This window comes from Anas platyrhynchos, chromosome 1 (genome assembly GCF_047663525.1).
Source record: "Anas platyrhynchos isolate ZD024472 breed Pekin duck chromosome 1, IASCAAS_PekinDuck_T2T, whole genome shotgun sequence".
NCBI classification, from domain to species: Eukaryota; Metazoa; Chordata; class Aves; order Anseriformes; family Anatidae; genus Anas; species Anas platyrhynchos.
In genome coordinates, this window is record NC_092587.1 from 191971001 (window position 1) to 191995937 (window position 24937).

General features: G+C 39.2%; 1 protein-coding gene across 6 annotated transcripts in view; it reads left to right on the top strand.

The window, feature by feature from the left end:
- Positions 1–24937, top strand: part of PDGFD (platelet derived growth factor D) — a 145416-nt gene that overhangs the window by 82245 nt on the left and 38234 nt on the right. For 2 of the 6 annotated variants that reach the window (XM_027465069.3, XM_038175904.2), the window contains exons 2-4: positions 2923–3127; positions 7200–7380; positions 8044–8085. In XM_027465069.3, coding sequence (XP_027320870.2) covers positions 2923–3127; positions 7200–7380; positions 8044–8085 — 428 coding nt within the window. The remainder of the gene's footprint in view (positions 1–2922; positions 3128–7199; positions 7381–8043; positions 8086–24937) is intronic. The other 4 variants (XM_038175916.2, XM_038175900.2, XM_038175891.2 and 1 more) reach the window with 3 other exon arrangements.

Consider the following 24937-nt stretch of genomic DNA (forward strand, 5'->3'; position numbering starts at 1 on the left):
CTGTATTTGTTATGATAGAGATAAGTCACTGTGCTTTGATTTTATAAGCTTTTCAATGTGCTGGTTTATTTCTCAATTTACCTATTTAACTTTGATAATGCAGAGCTGTGCCAGACATTGCTCTGATCTAGTCAGCAGGGGCAGAGCACCCCAATCTGTTGGATTCAGAGTTTTAGTTAAATTAAAACCTGACAGAGCATGTCTCCTTGAGGAACAAGAACATTGGTAACATGCTTTCATTACTGGTGTGCTGAGTAACATGAACAGATTTTTTTTGGGGGGGTACATAGGCAAGCCCATATCTGTGCTCATATCTGGCTGGGAAGGGGAACTTTTCTGTGAGAAAGATGAACCACATTGAATCCCTCAATTAAATGTGTGGTTATAGTGGGAAAATTGCAAGAATTTGCTGCCCAGGGAATAAATAAATAAATAAATAAATAAATTACTCTCAGGTATAGGAGGAATTTGCCATGTTTTAATACAGCAACCTTTGTTCTGACTTAGGGAATGGTTGCTTCATTCAAAAGTGCAGGATTTGCTTTCATCAAAACTGTTTTATTTTTGTCCATTTTTCTGGACATTTTGGACTCTGTGAATATCCTCTGTCCTCTTGGGTGGGTGTACCGGGTGTTCTCAGAGTCCAAAGTTGCTCAGCATTTCTGAAGGAACTCAGTAGGGTTGGCTGGACATTTTGTTTCATTCCAGATTAGAGGAGAAAAAAAAGAAAAGATTAGGAAAAAAAAAAAAAATAGTTTGTTGTTTGTTGGTTGGTTTCTTTTTTTGGTGTTGTTGTTGTTACAGAAAAAAAATATATATAGAAAACAGCCTTGTTTATAGATGCTCCTGATGGAAATTACAACAAAACTGACTTGTGGGTGGTCTTTATTTTCACTGAATTTTCGGTCAGTTTCCCAGTGCAAAATCACTTGGTCAAAACAGAACAAAACAAACAAAACTTTGTGAACTATCTAGTCAAGTCTGTATTTGCTTAGAAAGGATGGCTCAGGGTGTGAAAACATTTCATCTTGAATGAAAGCATCTTAAAAAGATGTCACAAATAGATCTTTGGAGATTTTTACAAGAAACACAGACTTTTAAGTTTCAGGTTGTTTGGATGCAAGAATTATTACCTTGTCAGAAGGGTACAATGAACCGTTGACACACATCCACACTGCTTACAGCTTTTTGGAAGGTGGTATTTACAGCCAGAAACCAGTGAAAAGCCACCTGAAAAGTAAATTCACTTACCATGAAGTTTGCAACATTTCTCTGTGTTTCTATTTTCCATAAGTATTTAGCTAACAAACAAAATTTATTTGCTTAGTTTTTTGTTTGTTTGTTTGTTTGTTTTTTTGTTGGGGGGAAAGGAGGCATATTCGGTGTATTATTGAGTCTTGGTCCTGAAATTAAGTAGAGTGGTTTGGGAGGGAGAATTCCTCAATAGCCAAAGCCAGGAGAAGGCACTGGTTTTACATTTAGGCTGCCTGCAGTGGAGGTTGACCAAACTTTCAGAAGAGAACTGGGGCTGATGTTCAATTTAAGATCTGGACACCAAAGCTCAGATGTTTACATGAAAGCTAGTGCCCATGTTCCCATTAGTTAACATTTGTTCAATGCAGTTGGGTAACTGAGTGAAGACCTGTCAGAGTATAGGTCCCTCTGGCTATGCTGAGGAGGAGTTCAGCTTGCTGACACACAGGTGGCTCTGTGAGACAGCACAGCTTCCACAGGACTCTGTCTGAGGCTGATAGATGTGTTGCTGGACCTCTCCATCCTCATGGAGACCACAAAGGAAATCATATGGTATTGTAAACGGTGTTAGAAATCTGTAAGTAATTGAGCTGGGCTCAGTTACTCAAGATCTCCATGCATCATATGGGGAGTGTAGATAGCCATTTCACATGTGGAGGCTCAGATTCAAATATCTTGACTGGAAACTGCATGTTGCGCTGAAGCCACCTGATCTTTGAAATTTCACCACACTAAAATTTTCAATGCACAAAAATCTAGTTGTTTGCCATTTGTCGGTGCTGGGAGTCAAATCCCACTATTGGTAACAGCTGGACAATGCAAGTACATGGCGCAATTGAGAGGATCCTTTGACTTTTAGAGATCTGGGTCTTGACACGGTTTCCGTTATCCTTGGAGTAAGGGATTTACAGCAGCTGAAGTTTTACCTCAGTATAAGCAAACTTTAGGAACAATTGAGTATTTGCTCAGGCAAAGTTGTGAAATTTTAATTAAGTAAGAGCGTGGTTGTTTGTCTTGAAGTTACTCAATATGGTGGTGGACGAGCCAGCTTCTGATTTCTGTTTTGTCATTGTAAGTGTGGAGTACCTACTTGTGTTAATGATCCTTTGACACCAGAAGAATCACGCCATAAGAAGACTGTCAGGATGTGACCTAACACATGCTTCTGAGAGGAAATACTTAAGCACAATAAACAAGCTTTCAGTCACTCTTTCCTTGTTATTGCTGCTTTGCTTAGAGGGCATCTCTCCCCAGAACACCAAATTTGGGGAACAAGGATGTTTGCCTTTTCACTTTGCTCTGTCTTACTTGATTGTTCTCATGTTTACAACTTTTATTAAAGTTCAAATTCTGTTTTAAAACTGAAATGGTGAGAAGGGAGTTATATAATCAATATTGATGTAAAAGTAATGATATATTTATCATAAAATAAAGACTGTATACAATTGAGTATTGTTGTTCTTATTGTTTAATGGGGGTTGAATTAAGAGAATGTACATTGTGCTTCCTATTTAATAATGAATGCTCCTAGTTCCAACTTTAAAAAGTCTTAAGAAGTCACAGACTTTAAATGCAAATAATTTGTTCTGTTTTATAAATTGTTGTATTTTTTTGCCTTCCTGTAACTGGAACAACATACTAATTTCTACAAGTTGTGACTACTAACAGAGAGCAATCACCTCACAGACTTGTACCGAAAAGAAGAGACCATCAGCGTGGCAGGGAACGGCTGCATTCACAGTCCTCGCTTCCCGAGCAGTTACCCCAGGAACCTCCTGCTGACATGGCGGCTCCACTCCCCAGAGAGCACCAGGATCCAGCTCACCTTCGATAATCAGTTTGGACTGGAAGAGCCTGAAAATGAAATCTGCAGGTGAGTGGCAAACCGTGCTGTGTGGAAGTTTGCAAAGAGTTCCTTAGTATGACATAGCATAATGGTGTGGACATTGGCATGACACCACAAACCGAAACCTGAGTAACCCTGGCCCTGCTTCAAGCCCCAAGCCTCCAGGAGTTCCTTCCAATCTGCCTTGGTCTTTGAGTTTATCACAAACTGAGCTGCCCTAGACTTGAAGCAGTTTTGGCAGGCTTTAGTCCTTCTGTAACATTCCAGGTACAATGCACTTGTACACTCAAATCCAGCTACCTAACAGCTCAGAAAGTACTTTAATAGGATTTTGTCCTCTATCAGCTCTGTCATGTTTCAGCCAGACAAACACATCTTTTTCAGTAGGTGTAAGGCACTGGGAGGAATTCATGAGTAGGTATGCGTATGTATTGGGATGTGAGGGACAGATAAAAATGCCTTGAAATGTATAATGAAGTTCTTCAAATTATTTGTTTATCTTTAATGCTATTCTTCACTGGCACAGTTTCTTTTAAATCCTTTACATGTAGGCCCACAAACATCAGTATACTCTGCACAGTAATATATCTAATAGAGTATACTCTACTGTATTGCAGTTCCTTTGTTTCTTTCTTTTAAGCCAAAATGGCCATAAGCCCAGTTGATCTGGCTGATTAACCCAGGTGGATAAACTGCTTTGCAATAGCAGAGCACAAAGCTGAATCTCTCCAGCATTCACTAAAATGCTATAAATAACAATTTTTTGGTTTGTTTATATTTCCTTTGTTCAACTATGTGGTCTGTGAGGGATAGCAGGCTCAAGTTTTCTGTGTGCTCGGAAAGCCAGATTGCTGTGATGCTGTCTACTTCAAAAGCTCAAGTCTCAGCTTCCAGCTCTTTGCCTGATCATGCCGTTACTTGTGCCGTATCTATGTAGAGAACTCAGCTGTAAGGATTTCTGCACACCCAGCCCCTGCTTATCTTATCTTCTTTGTCAATTAATTTGCATTTATAGGACTTGGTAGCTCTGCAGGGTTTTACAGGGTGGATCTTTTTTGTGTTTTTGCTTTGTCGATTTTCTGCGTTACCAATAGAGAGAACCATTTCTGCAGGTTTGTTTTCCATTTAGCAATAAGGGAATACAGACTGAAGCTGGCTTTCCTCCCCTGCGTATTTATTGTCTTGGCAGCTTCTGCTCTGCTCGGGTGCTGTTGGTCTAAGATCAGCAGCACAGTAATAAGTTACCTCCTAGCACCTCGAACACTTTTGCAGATTGAAAGCCTAATGCATACAGAAGCGGCCTGTTAATATTTACATAGCGGATAAACTGTGGCTGACCTTAAATCATTGCAACTTTGAAACAGGGAGCTAATTTGCCATGGAAAAAGATGAAATATTTTCTTTTAAGAGTCATAAAAGGTGGTGGCATGATGAGGGGAAGTCAAGGCATTATTGGAACTCTGGACTTTGACCATCTTGGAAGACATGCGGCCTGCTTTTCCCAGAGAAGCTAATTTAGGATTCAGAGAGAAGCAAAGACCTTCCATAATCCATATGTCTATAGAAGCTGGAAAAATATCACATTCTTTTCAGAAATAGAGCTTTCCCTGGAGTTACTGCAGTTTTATTTGCCTAGTATACTTCCAGAGCGAGGAATTTCTCAGAGAGACAGCTTGTAATGGCTTTAAGCCTGTTCGTTTCTGTATGCATAGCTAGATTTTTTGTTAATGCCTGATATATTTTTCAAAACTAGTTTTTTTCTTCAACTTTAGTCCCTTACAATCCCTCCAGTGCTGCTTTAGACAGACAGCTAGGCACGTTTTTAATTGAAATGAATGCTGTGAGTAGAGCATGTGTTTGAATGCTGTGTGTATTGAACAAGTTATTCAGGGTCTCTGCACCTTAGATTCCTTTTGTACTTGCTTTTGACTTTATGATTTTTTCCAGAAAGTTCCTAGTGTTTTCTTTCAATTTTTCATTAATGCTAATTATTGTAATTTGCATACTATTAAGGCTGAACTGATTGAAATTCATTCAGGCTGAGGAATGAAAAGGTACATTTTAGCAGAGCTGTTTCAGAGGGGGAAATATTTCAGGTTTTGCAGATCTTTCTAGAAGTGTTGTTAGCATTTCCACAGGTAATTGATAAAGGGTGATTCTGACAAGCAATTAAGTTATGCAGCCTCTGAGGCTCTGTGGATGCACATATAGAACAGAAATTGCAGCTACTTCCATGTTTTTTGCAGCTAAATCTTTGGTGTTGAAAGCAGAGAAACGTACTTAGAAGGGCTTTGCCCCATTTTTGCTAGCAGTTGCTCTGGCTCCTGGTCTTAGGAAGTGGAAGCCAGTCAGGGCAATTTTCACAAAAGCCTACAAGGTTTTGTTCAATCTCCTACTGAAAACGACACAACATCTTGTGTTAGGAAATGTATTTACTGGATTCTGCTGGAGGAGCCAATCTGTTTGGCACAGGGCCTCAGGGAAGGTGGCAGGGCAAGAGGCTGGGCCTGCAGGGCACTGGGGCAGGAGCTTTGGGCAACCTAAGTGTCCTTGAGCTGACACCACTTCAAAGCATGGCCCCATCTGTACCTGCCAGCTCAGCAAAGGGGATGATGCACTGCCCAGGGCAGTGGAGGACATTTGCATGGGCAGTGGGGGAGTTCTGCGGTACCACATCCATCCCCACCAGAAAACAGGCCTTGCCGGAGGATGGTGGAGAGTGCCCAAGACAAATTTACCTCAGTCCTGAACTAAACTTTCTAGTGTCACAAAAAAATGTTTGCTTCAGCAGGGTTTGGGCAGATGTAGTGATTCAGTTATGGTGAATCTGTTATTTTCTGTCCTGTGTAATTTGGGGGTTGTGAATGTAAAAGCAGCAGGGCTGATATTCTCAAGCTGCATCATGCTTGGATTTATTATTTTTTTTTTTTTACACGGGCTCTCAGCAGAAAAAGGAAAGCAGGTCTGTTATTTACAGACCTATTCAACTCCCACAAGTGGGGAGAGAGGCAGGCACTTGGTCCACAGACCCGGGGGATGGGGAGCTCTTTGATACCACATTTTTACTAAAAGTCATTTAACGATATTAAACTCCCTCTTTGGAAGGATCACGTGCTTTGGCAATAAAAGCCTTTCCTGAGTGAAGACCTCCAAGGTTTTCAGGCTTAGCTGTGCTGTGGGGATGGCAGCTTTCCCTGTCTCCCCTTGCCTGCACTCAGACTGCCCACCTTGTCATCACCTCTCCCTTGCTGACTGCAATGTGTGGGGCCTAATTCTGGCTCCATGGATATCGAGGGACTGTTTTCCTCAAAGATGCAGTGAAATCAGGACTCTGGTCTCTTTCTTCTTTTTCTCCAGCTCAATAAATGAGCTCAATAAATGACCCAAGCACATGAACAAGGAGGCCATGGTAGCAAACACCATCACCTTATCCTCCCATCCCTGGGGTTTGGTGTTTCCTGCTCCTGGCAGAGCCATGTTTGGACTGAGGAGCACCAGGGCTGTACATGGCCAGGGTGTAATGTAGCAGGAGCATATTCCACCTACAAGGAAGGTCCTAAAAATCACCTTTCAGCAGCATGTACTACCCCATGTGCCCCCAGCATCTTCCTTTTCTCCTGGCTCCTGCCCCAGCACAGCAGACAGGAGCCAGTGGCCGCTGCTGCAGGGAGTTCAGGGACCACCACCAAGCTCACAAATGCTTGCAGCTGCTCAGCTCAGGCAGCCTGCCTTAAATAATATTTTATCAGATCTCTAAATTATTTATCCACCACGTGAAGCACAATGCGTGTGTTTACTGTGTACCAAGCAGGTCTAAATGCCTGACATTGCTATTTCGACATTGTATAGAATACTGTCTGCCATGTTCCAGGAGTACCAGAAATAGCCATTTGAGCAGCCAGGCAGTAGCTTGCAGCTTGCAGCTTAGTATGTTTCGTGTTATGCAGGCATGTACACCATTTGTAATATTTAGCCCAATGTTTTGCAGTAGAGAATGGGGGCCAGTTGTCTGTGCTTCTCCAGCTCCAGCTCCTGTCTATTTACAGCCACTTTCTGTAACCAGAGCCAGCAAAAATTAATCCTTCAAACTGGTTCCTAGGTATGACTTTGTGGAAGTGGAAGATTTGTCGGAGACCAGCACTGTTATACGAGGACGGTGGTGTGGGCACAAGGAAGTACCTCCAAGAATAACATCAAGAACAAATCAGATAAAGATAACCTTCAAATCCGATGACTACTTTGTGGCTAAACCTGGATTCAAGATTTGTTACTCCCTTGTGGTAAGTCATCTCACTATATAATGGATGGAAGACAGATTGTAGTGTAAAAGAGCATCAGTACTTGAAGACCGGGTAGTGCAGCTAACTGTATTAGATCAAAAGACTAATTGACTAGAAGAATTTTCATTCCAGCAACTACATTAATACATCTCAAAGTAGTTTTGACATTCTGTCATTAAATATAAAATAAAGTCAAGTCCAGGCCAAGATTTACACTAATAACATGTTTCAGAAGCACTAACACTTTCTGCACTGAGGCTGCACTGCCAGTGCCTTGACAGATGCTGCAGAAATAGCAAAGAAATGGCTGCTCCTTTTTTAATGTTCATTTGAGGGCAAATAAAAATACCTTCAGGGGTTATTGCTGCGATTCTGAGTTAGATGCAGATCAGTTTATTCTACATGCAATAAAATTCCACATGCAAGACACAGTGTGTTAATGCTCAGGCTGTATTTTTAACCATGTATAAACATATGAACACATCAGTTTGTATATGCAGTAGCATTACCAGTGTATCATGTACAGTTTCAATGAGATGAAAACATTTAAAAATAAATAAATTTGTATTTAGAGAACAGGAATGCTTATTATTTAAGTAGGTTTTGATACAAATATGTATTCCTTGTATTATCCTGATTAATATTATAATGCTTTTGGTGCAGTGTAGCTCGAAAGAGGCAGATTTTGCAAACACTCAGGAAATGGTAAGCAGTAATTTATTATACTGTCATCATTATATTTTCATATCCATCGCAATTCTTATTCCCTTTTGTTAGTCCACTGTTACTTAACAAGAGTGAGAAAGCTTGAAATAGCAGTAACGTTAATGCTGTAACAGGACTCACTGTTTTAAGTCATTTCACTTCAACCTCTTGGCTTTGCATGCATGTATGCCTATGTATGCTAAAAAGAATCCATAAACAGCGCATTGTCAAGACAAGTATAAAACCATAAAGATTGTGCTTCTTTGCATTTAAATTGGTAGGCTTCAAGTGGAGTAAAGCATTGCACTGTGAGTAAATCCTGAGCTCTAATTTACTCTAATTTGAAGATAATCTTCAAAGACTAAAATGTAGGCGGAACATTGTATAAAAGACCACTGGGCATAAAAAAGACATTGAAGCAGCCTCTCTTTAGCCTGCTTGTATTTCAGTGCAGCTACAAAAAACTGATGCTTTAGCAACCTTGATTCCAGACCACGTACTGATAGCATTAGACTTTCCAACAATGAATGTTATCACTCAAAACACACGACTCTCTGCACTAGAAAGCTCAGAAAAGCTACTCTATTTATCTAATTTCAACACTATAAGTAAACAGTGAATTTTATACTCTAGCAAATCGATTCACAAGAATACTCTCTAATACACCCTCTGAACGAAATACTTTTTAATTTTATTTTTTTTTTTCTCAGAGAGAGCTGTGCTGGTGATTAGCAGCGTTCTTACATCTCAGTGAGATAGGGGATGATACATACCTAGATAGTTTTCAGATTACAAATGGTCCAACCTAAAACTGTGTGATTAATATTCAGCATATTCAGCCCTTATCCAACAGTCCCCGCAGCCTTTCTGAGCTTGGTTCACAGAGATATGCTGAGCACTGCTGACCCCTGAAGGTTGAACTCATTGTGCTTTTGTAGGTGGCAAAGCAGGGAGCATTAACGAAGCATGCAAAACCATATGGTATTTTGTATCAGACAAAATGAAAGACCTTTACACTGTTTTTTTTTCTTTCCCTTGTAACCTTCTGCATGATAAGGCTACTTCTGGGGGCTTACCTGGAAAACTGTATGCAAGATATGTGCAAGCGTTTAACTCCCTTGTTTTTTTCTTATGTGTGGAGTTGGTATCTGCATGGCAGTTATTTATTTGTACACCTGAATGAGGTTGTTAATTTAAAAAAAAAAAAAAAAATGAAGCAAGCAATTTGGAGTGTTCGCTTGAGTTTATTGATCAGCTGCATCTTCAGAGCTTGATGCCAGAATGACTGGACGAATTTCTCCCTGCTATCCATGCAGCCAAACAACATTGCAACATTGCTCTCTGGTCTTCTTGATTATGAATCTTCAAGGAAGTCAGTTAAGTTCACTTCATTTGATGCAGATCAAGTTTTTACTTAGTTCAGCACTCCGCATGAGGCACAAATGATGCACCACTGAGCTTAGCAGAGACATACTTCATTATCTTTGTGTACTTGTGTTTTTGCATTAACTTCACATTTCAGTGCAATTTAGAGAAACAAAAAGGGATTTTTTATTATTTTTTTCTTATAATTCATAAATTACACTTGTATCCATAAAAATCACATTTGCCTTTGTAAAACTAGGCATGCAACGTAAGCAACCTACATAAGATGAAGAGGCTCAGGGTAGTGGGATTAGAATTCAAAGTGGCTCTGGAAGAAAAGACTGAAGAATTGCAAGGGTGATCTTAAACAGGACAGTTTTGAAAGCCATATGGATATATGAGAGTAATTAACTGCCTAAATATAAAATAAGGGACAATGGGCAAGGGAGCAGTAATGTGATGGAAAAACAAAACAAAAACAACGACAAAAAATCTGAGCATCTAAACACAGCATTTAGCAGTTTTTGCTTGTCAAGGCTGGATCCCTTCACATTTTCCACTTACTCTACCTCCCTCCACATCCTCTGCCCATCTCTGACTCTGCTGTCCCCTCTCTGGGTCTGAGGGACTAGGAAGGCTGAAGGGGGAACAGCAAGGGTGGTTTTGGAGGGAAGTGGTGAGATCCATGTCGCCACTCGATCCATGCACATTCGATCCATGTGCTGTTGGTGTTACTAGTCCTTGATACACTTTTTCCCAAGTCATACAACTCCCTGGAGGTGGGAGCTCCAGGGTGGCGCTGACTCCAGGAGCTTATTTTGTGAGCTCCACCCACCCCAAGTTGAGTCAGAAGTGTACTGTCACAGCTAGAAGAAGACAGTCATACTCTGTGGTGGTCTGTGATGGTGCAGAAGAAGGTAAGTATGCACAGCTGGCAGCTCGTGTCTTGGCATATTTCACAACCAAAGCCTCTAGTTGTAGCTGTGCACTTTGTTGATATAACCTGAGTATTCACATGGAGAAATGTCTCCCTTGAACATCTTTAAAAATTTTCTTTTCCTTCAGGCTTCACAGACCTAAAGCAAAAGAGGTTTGGACCAAGCCCAGGATGGCTATTAGGCAGGAACCTCACTTAGTTGAAAATTTGTTTGAAATTATTCCCTGACACTATCACTTAAAGTGCTTTTTTCTCAAACAATTTTTTTTCATTTTTCTTCGTTGTGTTGCCTTAGAAATATTAGTTTACAGCATACAAGGCACTGTGGTATTCCAATCTTTTTTTTTTTTTTTTTTTTTTCCTCAAACTTGATGTAATTTCTTACTCCAAGGGTATAGTATTTCACAACAGATGCTCTTTGTGAAATAGAGGAAGACAAGTTACCTTTGGTTACTTACACAGCTTCTAACAGGTAGGTAGGCAATGTCAGGAGACAGGGCCCTGGGTTGCACACCTTAAATGAGGTGATGAGAATTTTTCATATCTTCACAAATGTAAAATTTCATTCCACCATTGGTTTCAGAGCAGTTACCTCAACTGGGGAATCTTGCTTCTAGCAAGTCGGTATTCAGTAATTACTAAGAATACAACATCAATTATTTTGAGATGTAGGAATGTAAAATAAATTATGTTATTACACATGGAAATAATCTTTGCTTGTTTGAAATCATTTTATACAATCCCCCTTTTCCTTCTGAAGTGAAATTCTTCTGATGTCCTCTTTCTGAAAGGGAATGTTAACAAGATCAGACCCTGCGTTTTACAAGTACATTAGCAGGGACATTTACTAGAATAATCTAGGAACTCATTCAGCAACACGTTTGAAGAGTAAAGGTGAATGTTTTGAATTAAAATTCCCAACTCTGCATCTAATTTCATTTTAATTAGACAACTGGAAAATGTTGGATTCCATTTGCTAATTAGAACCATTATTTTAAGTTTATTGTAAGAGGCATATATTTGTTCAACATTTATAACAGTAAATTGCTGTTGCCTTACTAATCCTTTCATTAATCTTAAATGAAGTCCATGTTTGGGAACTTTGACTTAAACCATTGTTGGAAACAAGGGCCCTAGGAAAACTTGTAACATACATGTGTACAAACATACATATATAAAAAGTTGTAAGATTAAAAAATATATATTTACATACACATATTTTTGCACATATATACATCCATAAGTAAACATGCATATCTGTTTTTATCTTTCTTTTTGATGTAATTCATTAGTAGGAAACATCACATGGCATTAATACCAATCCTTGCTTATTTGGGAATTATAAATCAAAACTGATATACATGTGCTGTTAAACAGAAGAACAGAAGCACAGTTGTCCTGGGATAAATTTAACATTAAAATGTATATCAATGTGTTAGATTCTAAGTAATTTTTGCTTGTTTGTAACAACATTTCTTGAATGAAGAAGCCTTAAAGAAATGAATGGAAAAGAGAGGACTTTGGGTTTTGATCCATTGTGGAATTTTACAAAGAACTGTCTTTCCACTAAACATCCAGCCTATACTTCATCATTTATGATCAAAGAGCACTGGTCACAGAGTGGGGTAAGACACAACAGGCAGACTAACAAAATGTAATTGTTTTCTCATGCAAAAAGTGTTGACCGATGCAAACACTACATTTAAACTGTTGGATATTTGCCTGTTAAGCATTTTCATGACAAAAATTTAAAGCACAATCAGAGAATTAAAATGTACAATATTAAAACTGATTGTGATGTTCATGCAAAGACAGTCATTCTGTGTTAAGTGACTGGATCCTCCTATTTAGCAGATTTGTTTGCATAAATAATGCAGCATCAGGCAGAATTTTTTAAAATGTAAATAAGTAAACTTCTTTGCAAGAGTTAATACAATAGTGAAGAGATTCAGTCACCAGATTCATGAGAACCGTAAAAGATGAATCCTTTATCACCGTCCACAGGACTGAATCCAGCCCAGAAGCTGCAGGAGCCTTTGCTGCTGTGATTCTGTTTTAGCTCATCACTTCTCTCACAGAATAGATATTTCATTTCTGTCTCCAAGACAAAATATTCTGCCTGAAAACCAATATAATATATCCAATGTGACAACAGGCATGATAATGATGCATGAGCATCTTCCCTGCTTTTAGATAATCCACAGAAGGAATCTTGGTAAATTGCTGGGGGTACAAAGGAAAGGAATGGGTATGGAGGGGGAATGTCTTGGTTAATAAATTGATTGAAAGTGAAATAGATCTCACAGTGAAGAAGCCAGAATTTACACATGTGGAAGCTTTATCTGTTGTTCTGCTACTCTTTCTCTGATTTAAATTTTAATTTCCTGTCCAAACTAGACAGCAAAAACAAAAATTTATAAATTCCATCAATGTGCATAACTCGTAATAGTTTATATGAGAAAACTTCTGTTTTCTTAAGTTCATTCCGAAAACTGTTTTCTATGCCTTGCTTAAGGCATATCATCCTCATAAAATTAACAGAGTTTCATATTTCAGGACAGAAGTAATTAATTCCTTTCTAATTAGATAAAACTTGCCCCAAATCTTTAACATTCCTTTCACAATTTTACATCAGTAGAAGATCTATGTACTTCTTCTTTAATTTGGAAGGTGTTACAGTGTTCTAAAAACCAGCATAAAATGGGAAATATTATAAGGAGAGGTTGTGCCTCAGTGCATCTTGAGACATGAACATCTCAAAATAATTTCTTACGAGAAGAAGCAATACTTTCTATTTAATGAAGTTTCCTGAGTACCTAGCAAACCTCAATCTGTTGCTTAATTCATCTCACAGACCTAACCTGTCCTTCAGCAGGGTTTGATGAAGAAAGGAAGCAGTGTGCAGGAGTGTTCCAGTTCTCCTAGTACTCAGAGCAGAACGAAAGGTAGCTCAACAGAAACAGTGCTGACATACCTGGGTTGATAAGGCACGACTGGACAGACACTTTCACAGCAGCATTGTCTGCTCCAGGGGCAGCCAAAGTTCCTAATTAAAAGATTCATTCCAACATTTGCATCTAGGAAACACATACAGACAAAGAGGTAAGTCCACAGACAGAGAGAAGGCAGCAGAAATGTCAAAAAGCAGCAGTCAGAGAGGCAGAGGACCCAAACAAGCAGATTCTTGAAAGTTTAAGAACAAATAAAAAATCCAAATGACAGAGTGTGACTGACAATATCAAACTAAGCAGTTACATCATGAAAGATAAGCAAAATTCCATCTTTACCAAGAAGATATCCAAGTGTCACTTGCTCATTACAGCAAGATTAAAGCAGTTTCAGTTGGACTGAAGAAGGGAGAATGGAAATTAAGGAAACACAACAAGGGAATCAGGGGGATTTGTGAAACCAGAATATTTGTGGCATGGTTAGGAGAGGAAGACTTAAAACATAAACCCAATATAGCGCGAAATAGGAAAGACTGGTTCTAGAAAGCAAAGCAAAAGTAGGGCAATTCCAGTTTCTTTTAGCAAAACCTCTGACTGTAAAGTTTAGAAGCAGCAGGCTTGGATTTGGGGATGTATCAAAGGTGAAAAGAGTCAGCCAGAAGCATGGGTGAGAAATTCAATTACATCCAGGGAAATACAAACCTTCTGGCAAGGAAGATACCAAACTGAGAAATGAGGCCCAGCAAGTACACAGAAGTTAGTGGAATGTTTTAGACTTCAACTGATAAGACAATTGTTTTAATCAGAAAACAAAATAGACCTTAGCGTCTATGTTTTCCCAGCTGCAAGCATGTATGCCTGGCAGTTTTGTTGTTTGAACTGCATGGTGGAGAACTGGCCATTTGTTCTCCTCCGTCTCTGAATTGTTGACAGCTCAGTTAAAATGTGGCTCCCTTGCAGGATGTTGTCATCGATCTGTCTTAACATAACAGCAATCCTGTTGATGTCCAATTCCTGCTGAAAATACTACGTCTTTAATCAAATAATGTGTTATACACTGTTTGAAAATTCACCAAACTTGTGGCCGTGGTCAAGGACAAGAAAATGCAGCACTTTACAACTTCAAAGGATTACACAAATGCAAGCATGTTATTTTCAAACCCAGTATCCTGTCCCAAATAATTGACTTTAACAAGACTTTAAAGGCATTGCTTATTTAGAACAGCTTTAGGTTTTGAAGAACTGCATTTCCTGCCAGCAGAACTGTTTTAAGAATTCCTGAGGAAGTTAGTGACCCAAAGAGGAAGTTCCTACTTTTCTAAGGTAAGTTAGAGAACAAAGATGAGGACAGAAAAGGCTAATGTGCAGTATAAGATGTTACTATGTTATGTAAGAAAAAAAAAAAAAAAAAAAAAAAAAATTATTTGTGTGGTAGTTATCAAAAGCCTTATTCAGCATCAACTTGATTTCTTGGAAAATATAGCAGAAACAAATTGAAAGATGCAAATTTCAAGAAGCACACAGCCATGTTAGTAGTGAGATTAAACAACGACATAGAGTGTAAGAATAGAGAATAAGGGCAGCAGGTTTGTTGCAGTTGTTGACAGTTGTCTGACACCAACAGAATGGTGGCTTTGTTTTTTTATTAAATGAATGAAGTGAACCTGTTACATAGCTGTGGGCCATGATCTTGCTAGCATCCTTTGCCAAGTGCAGGAACACTTGAAGATTCATGATGGGTTTTCTGTCCCTTCAGCTTGCACGTCCATGCTGAAGCCCAGTTCATAATCAGTTTATAGTCCCAACATAGCTGTGGAAGTTAAAACAAAAACGAACAATATGAAAGATAATCTTTTCCTTGCTTTTCAAATGTCAGTTGGGGTCAAGCAATCCCTGTTAAATAAATCTATGAAGGAACACAAATACAAATTGACTTCCAGTGAGAGAGATTTCATGATTTACTAGTCAGTGGCAAAACTGTGCTATTGGACAAGTAGGAAATGAAACTCATCCCAAAACTTATTGGAAAGATCCTAAATTAATACTGACAATGAGAGAAATAAATCAATGATTCCTAGCTATCTGGAATACTTGTGAATGAGTGGCAGCTAAAATAATATGGAGGATATTCAAAACATTTATGTACTAAAACTGTTCCGGGCAAATCAATTAGTTTTCAAAGGGATTTATGGTTCCTGGCTTGCCAGACTTAAAATCAGTCACATTATCTACACCATATGTTGGAAAGGATTTTCCATAAAGAAATCCATAGGTATCCATAAAGAAATACTCCTAATCAACAATAAGCATGTATAGCTAGCAGAAAGCTAGAAATGCTCCAGCATTGAAAACTGTAATACGTAAAATGAAAGAGTAAATTTACTGTGCCATGGGAGAAGATAAAAATCATCCTGTTCCCTGTCCTGGTTTCCTGTGTCTGTGTAACCAAACAGAAAATATCAATAGCTTGGACTTGATGTTTCAACACTGTAATAGGAACAGATCCATTCCAGTCTCAGTGCAGCTGCAACTGGAAGACATTGAGTCTTCTAGGAAAGACATTGCAGCTATAGTCCATTGTAGAGTTGACCATTAGGAGGGCATACAAGGACAGATGGGAACTATATTAGCAAATTGACATGCCATGGATATCCTCTCAGTGGACCTCTCTGTGTCTACGCTAAGGAGGAGGGTTAAATCCAGTCATTATCTCACATTTACTCCAAACTACATCTCAGTGTGTATGAACATGAGGTGAGTTTACACTGTCAAATTTTTTTAATAGCACTCATTAAGCTGTCCGTCACATTAGTTGTTTGGTTGAAAAATAGCACTTGTTGAGGACTTGAGAACATAATTCTGGCTCTGCAAATTCATATTCTGCCCTTTAACTCTGCTTTAGCAACAGCTGAAGAATGTTAGCATGTGGAATTACAATAATATATTAAGAGCTTACCTTTCATTTTCTTTGGTGTCACTGTATGAAGGTGTTTTTATAGAAATCTAATTCTAGATGACAAATTTGTAGGGAGAACAGAGATGTCATGTTTGATTCTGTAAAGAGGTTGATTAGGCACTAAGCTTGTGTAGTAATGCTGCAAATAGGTATTAAGTAACTCCTGGTGCCTTGGTGTGGCAAGGCTTGTCCATCCTTCCACTGTGGGTGCAAGGGAAGAGGAAATGGCCTTTTCTTCCAGACCTTGTTTCCTAGTGAGTAGTCTCTACTCTGCTTTTGCACAAAAGGTAAAGGTGCAGTTTAACTTCAGTGTGGGCTGAAGAATGGGAAGTTAGTCTGCTTTTACATTTTTCTTCTGACTGAGTTCCAGAGAAAGTGACTGGTGAATTGAAATGTGCTAGACCTCCAACCTACACTGAAGAACCTGTGAAAACCCTTCACAGCAAGTGTTGGTTGCAGTTGTCTTTTAAATCAAAACAAGAACTGCGTGTCTTCACAGTCTCATAGAGGTGGGTTCCTAGGCTCAACTTCATGTTTTGTATTACACCAGTTTTGTTTATTCAACCATGTGTCAATGTTATCTTACAAAGCCTGGCATCCCAATCCTGCTCTTGTACTGTTCTAGCCCAAGTTTGCATTGAAGGGTCTGTTTCAAGCTTAGAACAGTTCACATGTTTTTGTCATTCTTGGCAAGCCAGGGGAAACAATGCATTGTGTATAATGCGTGTTTAATTGCTTACAGAATAAATCTTTGCCTTGTTTGTTGCAACAGCTGTAACCACTGGAAAATACTTACAACGCTGGATCAAATGATAATTCATTTGTTTTAAGGTTTCTGAGCCTACATTTACTAGGGGCTGGAGGCTTTTTTTATTATTATTATTCAGTATGTGTAATGCAGCAAAACATACAGTCTGAGAATTTAAAGATATGAAGTCATTCAGCCTATTTTTCTCTAAGGACAAGAATTTTTTGCTTTGTAAGTGTACTGGTTGTTCATCTGGTACCATTTTTAAATATAACAAGCATAGGAGCATACCTCTTGGGAGATTAAACCATAGACTAATAAATCACTGTCAGAAAGACATTTTTTCTTTCATAATCAGTTTTAATTTCCCCTTTTTTAGTTCAGTACCATTGAATGCAATTACATTCCTTCCTAATTTTTGATAAAGAAGTCTGTTCTCTTTGTCGTGGGTGTCTATCTGCTTCAGATCTTTGTAGAGTTCTTTCACACTTCCTTGTTTATTGCTTAGTCAAGCAATAAAGTCCAAACTTAGCTTTTAATCTTTCCCCAAAAATTCAGGCTATGCATTTCCCACAGAGGTTTTTTGATGTTCTTTTCAAAACTCCCCCACAGTTTCTCAGCTTTTCATAATGTCTCTGTGATAGTGAAGGGAACTGAATTTGGAGGACTGTGTTACCAGATCTGTGTAGGAGGATAATGTCACCTGCCATGGTACCGTGCTTAAGCAGGGCTATATGACAGTGGCTTAGTTGCCCGAACACTGGGAACGTGTCTTTTAATGCATTTTCCTCTGTCAGCACAATCGGTCTCTGAGCTCGCAAGTTCCCTAGGTGCCTCCTTCCATTCAGCATGTAGTTTAGGAAGACATTAGGGTGCATTTTTCCAGGGTGAACTTTCCCCTTGCTGGGTTGGGATAGTATTTATGACTTTTCCATGCCCTCATAAAGATGGCCATGCCCATTTCTGCCTTACTGGCAAGCTTGGATGCAGCCTCCTGCCTTCAGGGAGGGCATGAACCTCACAGCTGTGGCTCTGGGCCAGGCTCCACAGAAGTTGCCTGCCCCAGTGCTTTAGGCTGCCTTTTCACAGCCTTAGGTTTTCCCATCCGGAGCACAGATACAGTGATCCGTTGTGAAATGCCATGAGATTAACTTCTGCAAGATGCTACTGAGGCACCTTGTGTTGTTCCTATTTGCAGTCTGGGATTCTGTACCAGCTGGGTGGGCTGTATTGCCAAATGGAGATTGCTAAACAAAGGGGTTTGTCAGCTACACTGTTTTATCTGGGTGTTCATGTTTGTGTGTGTGCCAGACTTACCTGAGATCCCCTCTAGTTTAAGAAATTGTATGACTACAAAATGGAGAACAGTGGTTCCAGCTTCCAAACCAGGAAGATGAAAGACCAAGCCTCAGCTTCAGAGCATGACAAGCCGTTGAGCTTTTTACTTCTTGCAGCTGTTTTTGCATCTGGGAAAAAGATGGTCTGGTAGTTATTCTCATCCCTCTCCTCCCTGGGATGCATCATAACCAGAGCTCTTGTGATGCCTACACTTGTTTTTAACATTTTTTTTTTTGGTCTTAGTCTGACTCTGCAATTCCAGGCACAGGTCACTGGAAAAGGTCCTTCCCCCATGCTGGAGAAGACTGTGTGCTTGCAAACCTGCACTGTTCTTTGCTCAGCACATTGCTTCTAGCTTAAATGACCTTCACGCTATGCATCGTATTTCCAAAGACAGTCGTGGCACTGTATAAATCTGATTTGGATTTTTTATGCTTACATCTTTATTAAATGTATAGCCTTTTGTTTTGCTCTGAGGACTTTATAAAGTCCATGTATGTATCCAGAGTAATACAGATGACAGATATGTCACAGAGTATTTCTGTTTTTCCCTTACACATGCATATTCACATTCATTTTTTTATTGGTTGCAGGGTTCTTGTCACTTTAAACTTGATAGGATAAATCTTACAAGAAAATTTGGGGCTAAATGACACTGCCACATAAAATAAATCCCTGCCTGGTGCTGAGCTCTATGCTACTAAATGAAACACCTCCTCAAACCAAGTGCCTAGGTTGTTATCATAGTTCTTTGCCTACAAGCCCCTGTCTGTCTTTCAACCCAAGCATTTCTATCCAAGCTAAACTGACTTTGGACATACATGCCATGCCAAAGGTCTATCTTATTTCTTGTCTTTTGTAATGCCATGAAAAATGCTGTTTTGGATTGATTACTTGTTTTGTTTTGTTTCTGCTTTACTAGTTTGATGCCTAATCAAATCAATGCCTAATCAAATCAATGCCTAATTAAAGATCTGACCAGTAACTGCACAGGGCTAGATTTTGCAACTTGTGTGCACCACTGGAAACAAAAAATATTTTTTAGATCTGTGGAATTTTTGTATCTTGTTATCAGATCATTTCAGTAGAATCAAATCACATCCAGCTTTTATATGAACCTTGACAACAATTTTGTTTTGTTTTGTTTTGTTTTGTTTTTATTTTAATTGTTTTTATTTGAGATTTTTTTTTAATTACACAGTTTGATGTTTTGTGGAAGGCGAAACTTCTTTTTCAGGTCCCCTTCTGTTCTTAAGTTGCAAAAGCCTTTTTTTTTTTTTTTTTTTTTTCATACTTCCAATCTTGGCAGCTATATAAATTCTTATTTTCAACCAATATTTATACCCTGATGTATCTCTTAGGTGATGTATAGTAAAAAAAAAAAAACAAAAACATTCTGTAATGTTATTTTCCTTCAACTATAGAAATCAGGCCACATATTTTCTCATTGCATGTTCTTGATACTGTGCACCATTGAAGTCTACCCATCAGTCATATAATGAAACATAAATACAAGCTCTTGCTGGGTCCGACTCTTTATATGTAGGATCAGACTCTAATAAAGAAGTCTGTGTATCCCACATTGTCAGCAAAGTGATGTACTAGTAATTTAAAAATGCTAGGTGTGAGCCAAAGCATAGACACAAGGTTGTATGCAGTCTCCCATTTTCAGCATGTTCAGTTTGAGAACTAGCATGGACCCTGGGCCATTTCCAATATGCAGTTTGCAGTTGCCACTCTGTTTTGCAGGGTCATCGTTATGTCCTTGGACATGAATCATACCACACCTTACTGAGCTCTTTTTCATTTCATGTACTAATGTAGATGTTGTCTAAAGGTTCTTACATGGAGATTGGTCTTATCTTTCATTTTGCCTTCACTGTGAGTGATAGTTCATGGTATCTGTGAGCCATGGGGGTCCAGTGTTTAAAGATCCATGGGTAATTTTAAAAGATAATCTTATCTTTGAAAAAAAAACAAACAAACATACATAAAGAACAAACCCTTAAATGTGGGAACATGGCCTGAACAGAATTAGGCTGCAAAGCAGGGTAAAACAACAAGCTTTGGATCACAAATATTTTTTCTCACTCTGAGGTCTGGCTGAGAATCTTGAGATTAAAAAGTGTTCTGAAGAACCCAGTTACAGTGAGGAGAGGTAGTCTGACCGCTCCAAGAGGATTGAGTTACATGCTAAAGAGGCTGCTAATTATGGAAATGCACTGCTGAAAGCTTTGCTTTCTCTAGAAGTGTTGGAAATTGGAAAATTGGAAAAAAATGGAAATTGGAAATGCTCTGCAGGTATTGGTATCTACACCAAGCAGATATCAATTGCTGTTTTTACAGATGAGGTAAATTTTTTCACCACTCTGGAAATGACATTCTTATTTCAAAATGTGCCTCATAGTATATGTCTGAGGTCCTGCCCATTAGGCACACATGATGAAAACAAGGTTTTCCGTGCTTTTTTTAGGATCATGATTAGCAGAGAATGTGGATATATTAGTCACATTCAGGCCTCCCACAACCACCACCTTTTCTGCATAGACATTATTTTATGCAGAAGATGTAGCATCATTAAGTTCTGATGGGAAAAAAAAAAAATAAATAAATAAAAAATAAAAACAAAGAGCAGTCAGGACAAATAATATAAGTAAGCAGAAAATAGGACACTCCACTTCCTTTATATATAATTTATCTCCTTCACAGATATGTGAAAGTAAACACCCTGCTTTGCCACCTTAGCAGCAACCTTGTCCACTGGCATTGATAGCTTAGTGCTGCTTGGGGCACGTTTTCCGGGTACATTAAGAAACAGATTAAAAGCAGAGAAAAAGCTTGTGTTGCCAGCAGGTGACATCTGGAGGTTTGCAAAGATGTTTATCTTCTGGTGGAACAGTGGCTGTTCAGGAGGGTTTGTCATCCTTAGGAATAGAAAGGATGGATGGGAGAGCTGTACTAAAACCAGCAGTGAAAGCTCAACAGATGATAGTTTTGTTGTTCAAGAAAGACTCATACTTTCTGATCAAAGTCAGAAAGTGCTGGAGGGTGCGAGAGCCCTTTTCCAGTGTTTTCTCCCTTCAAGCCTGTGTTGCTGAAGGAGGTGGAGAGCCCAAAACCCTGGCCTGTTCAGACCAACACTGCAAGACCATGATGGCATGGGCTTGGTGCCACCGTAGTGTCTTCAGAGAAGCTATCTCCTGCAATTTTCATTGATAGTGATATCACAGTATGGTTAAAACAAATGGGTTTTGCCTGTTATGTGTAGAATACGTGTCTTCAGTTTCTAGCAAAGCCACCTGCACCCACAGACCTTACGCTCTTCAGAGCACAACCCTGCCTTCCCCCACGGAAGGTGGTGAAGTGGTGCAGGTGTTCACACACAGCCCCAGCAGTGAGGAAAAGATCTACCTCTGCCCCAGGACCCCTGGGAGGCTGTGATTTGTGTCTCCTATGGTTTTGGGAAACCCTCCTCCCCATGCCCTCAGCAATATCCCTGTGCATGTGCACAGGCAGAAGATGTCTTGCATGCCATGCCACCACATTGCTTGCAGATTAGTTTCATATTTTTCCCCTTTTCTAAGCACAGTCTCTTGGCACTAGTTCCTTTCTGAGTCTGTCTGTGCCATCAAACAGAGTTTCTGGTTTGGACCTTTTTTTCCATTTACATTCTTCTAAATGAAAGCTTATTTTTCTTTCCTGCCTCTGCTTCTGACCTCTTGTAGTCCCGGCATATTTCTTTGTATTAAATGGTGTTTAAAACTCCTAATTTATTTTTTTTTCCAAATTCTAATGTTTTTTTCAGCTTCAATTTCTGTGACATTTTATAGGTCATTAGTGTTAAACTGAAATAAACCATTCCCCTTGATTTTTAGTGCTTTAAAAATATTTAGCCTATTTTAATTCTACAGCCATCTTTGGTCTATTTGGTTATGCTTATATTCAGTCTGAACTTTAATAAATATATGTCAAGCACTAATTCTGAGCTAGTACACACCTTCCTGCTCTGGAGACCATTATCTCAGTTCGGTGTTTGTGAGCATTTCCCAGACCGGATTTTGGTAAAGCAATCCCAAAACTGATAACACCAGTCAGTTCAGTCAGATCATTTACAATGAGGCAAATGTAAAATGTCTTCTTTCTTTGTAGTCTTCATTTTTAGTCTTACCTGTAATTGAAGTTCAGAAAAATAGTACATAAAAGAAATGAGGGACATGACTCTTCCTAAAGTAGTTGTATTTAGCTTGAACAGCAGTGCAATTTTGTAGGAATAGATTTGGGACTGGAAGCCCAGTCTGCATAGTTTTATTTTTCTTAAATTAAAAGAAATTCTACATAAGCAGTATCCCTTGCTCTTTGAAATAAATCAACTGCTTTTGATCCCATCAAAAAAAAAAAAAAGAAAAAAAGAAAAAAAAAAAAGGAGAAGCTAAGAGAAACTGTTCTTGTATTCTTCAGAGATTATTTGTTCTTGCTTGATTATTGTTATCATGTTAGAAACTTTATATAGCAGTCCTTTCTTGTTGTTCTAAAAAATGCAATGCCTTCCAGTTAAAGCAGAAGGGTGAACAAATTGTTTTGCTTTGTATTATCTGTGAAGCACAACACATGTTCCTGCTGCATGCTTACTGCAGAATTAAATGGCATCCTCTGGGAGAGAGCTCAAAAACAAATGGATCCTTCACAAAAAAAATCAATAGTCCGGGATTGCTGCTAGGACAGCTTATGTCCCTTACTGGTACCTTTTCACATTGCATCCTCAGCTTTGGAATTAAATTTGCTTAGCTCCATTAGAGTTTTTCATTATTATTACTGTTCCTTCTGTTTTTCTCCCAAACCTCATTTGAAAATGTGAGTGTGCATGTCAGGGCACTTTGAAGATCCACCTAATAGAACAACAGAAAATTTGGAATATTAAAAGAAATTAGGCTGCCTTTGTCAATTATTATTTTCCACTGATGATAGAATGTACTATATATGTACTATGTACCAGAATGTATCTATAAATACAGGTACAAACCCTAGTGGGAAGAAGACATAAAATGAATAGCTGTCCCTTAGGAGGTCTTCTGTCAATATTTTTCCTTCTAACCCTAGTACCAGGGCCTCTCAGTACCTACCTTTTGTTGTGAGTCACGCCAACATTGAGGGCCCGTAATAACCAGCTGTCACCGCCTTCTGTTAAGTCTGAAGGACTTTTTTGCTCACCAGGACACTGCAGGGCAAGTGAAGTGTCAGCTTTCTCAGTTTTGCTTGGGGAAGATTCACCTATTACCAGAAAGGCTGCTTCCAGAAAACCTGCCAGTCAGCATGATGGAAGTTCCCCAAGGTCCTCTCAAGGACACTGAACTCCCAAGTTGGACATTTCTGTCTCCTGGGGTCGCTGCTCCCAGGTTCTTGTCCATCTTGCTGCACGGGGCATTGGAGAGGGACCAGCAAGCTCTTAAAACTGTGCCAGTGTTGTGGCTCTGGGGCCCTTAGACACCAACCTGAGGTGAGCAAGGAGACAGATCACCTTCAGCACCCTCAGTTGTCACTGCCAAGAGCTGGGCATCACAGACCACCTGCACAAGGCACAAAGAGTCACTGCTGGAAAAAAGTCTCTCTTTCTATGTCATAGAAATAAATATATAGGAAGCAGAGAGCAGTGGTACTGTTAGCTTCATGCACCTGGGTGTTATCCCTACAGGCAATAAGGTGAAGCAGGCCTCACAGGGAAATAGTGAGTGCAGTAAAAGTATATAACATCAATAGGAAAAGAGTGGCTGGGCCACTGCACGCTCGTTAGTCTGACCTAGAAAGCTTACAGGGCACTTGTCACCAGAACAGGTAGGTAAAGGTACAGGAAAATAGGAGAAAAAAATTGTATCTGTTTATCAAAGGAGCTCATGTGAGGCTTGAAGAATACTGTGGGAGAACGGAAGTTCTGTATGGCAAATGTAACCAGACTGCAGAGGAGCACCTCACCTGTGCCACACAGGAAGCAGTCACTTAGCTGGAGGAGATGGCAATTAAAAAAGTGCCACAAGGCAAAGGGGAAGCAGTGTGCTGTAATGCAAGAGGGGGGAATGCACCAGGGAGAGCTTGCTAAAGGGACATTCTAAAGGGTTGGCCTTATGATTGGTTTTATTTATTTTTTTCTTAAGGACAAGAGCCTAGCCTGTCACGGTAGCATTTTAAAGAGTTTTGCATCACACACAGAGCTGAAGTGCATTGCCCAAGAATGGGAAAGTCAGAATATCAGGGAGGAAAACTGGTTGACCTTGAACACCAGAGAACTGGTTCTCCGTGAAATGCAGCCATACAAAAATAAATAAATAAATAAATAAATAAAACCATGGGTCACTCAGATAGAGATTAATACTAAAAACATTTGCTGCTAAATGATGTCTCACTGGTTATCACAGAGCAAATAAGAGTTTCTGTGTGTAATAGGCATAGAAATACCAAGGAGGCAGTAATTTCACTTCCTGTGTAACTTTTCTGTGTACAGAAAAGTTCTGAGTACTGCCATGTACACTTTTCTGGGATACTTTGTACAATTTCATCCTCGTGGTACA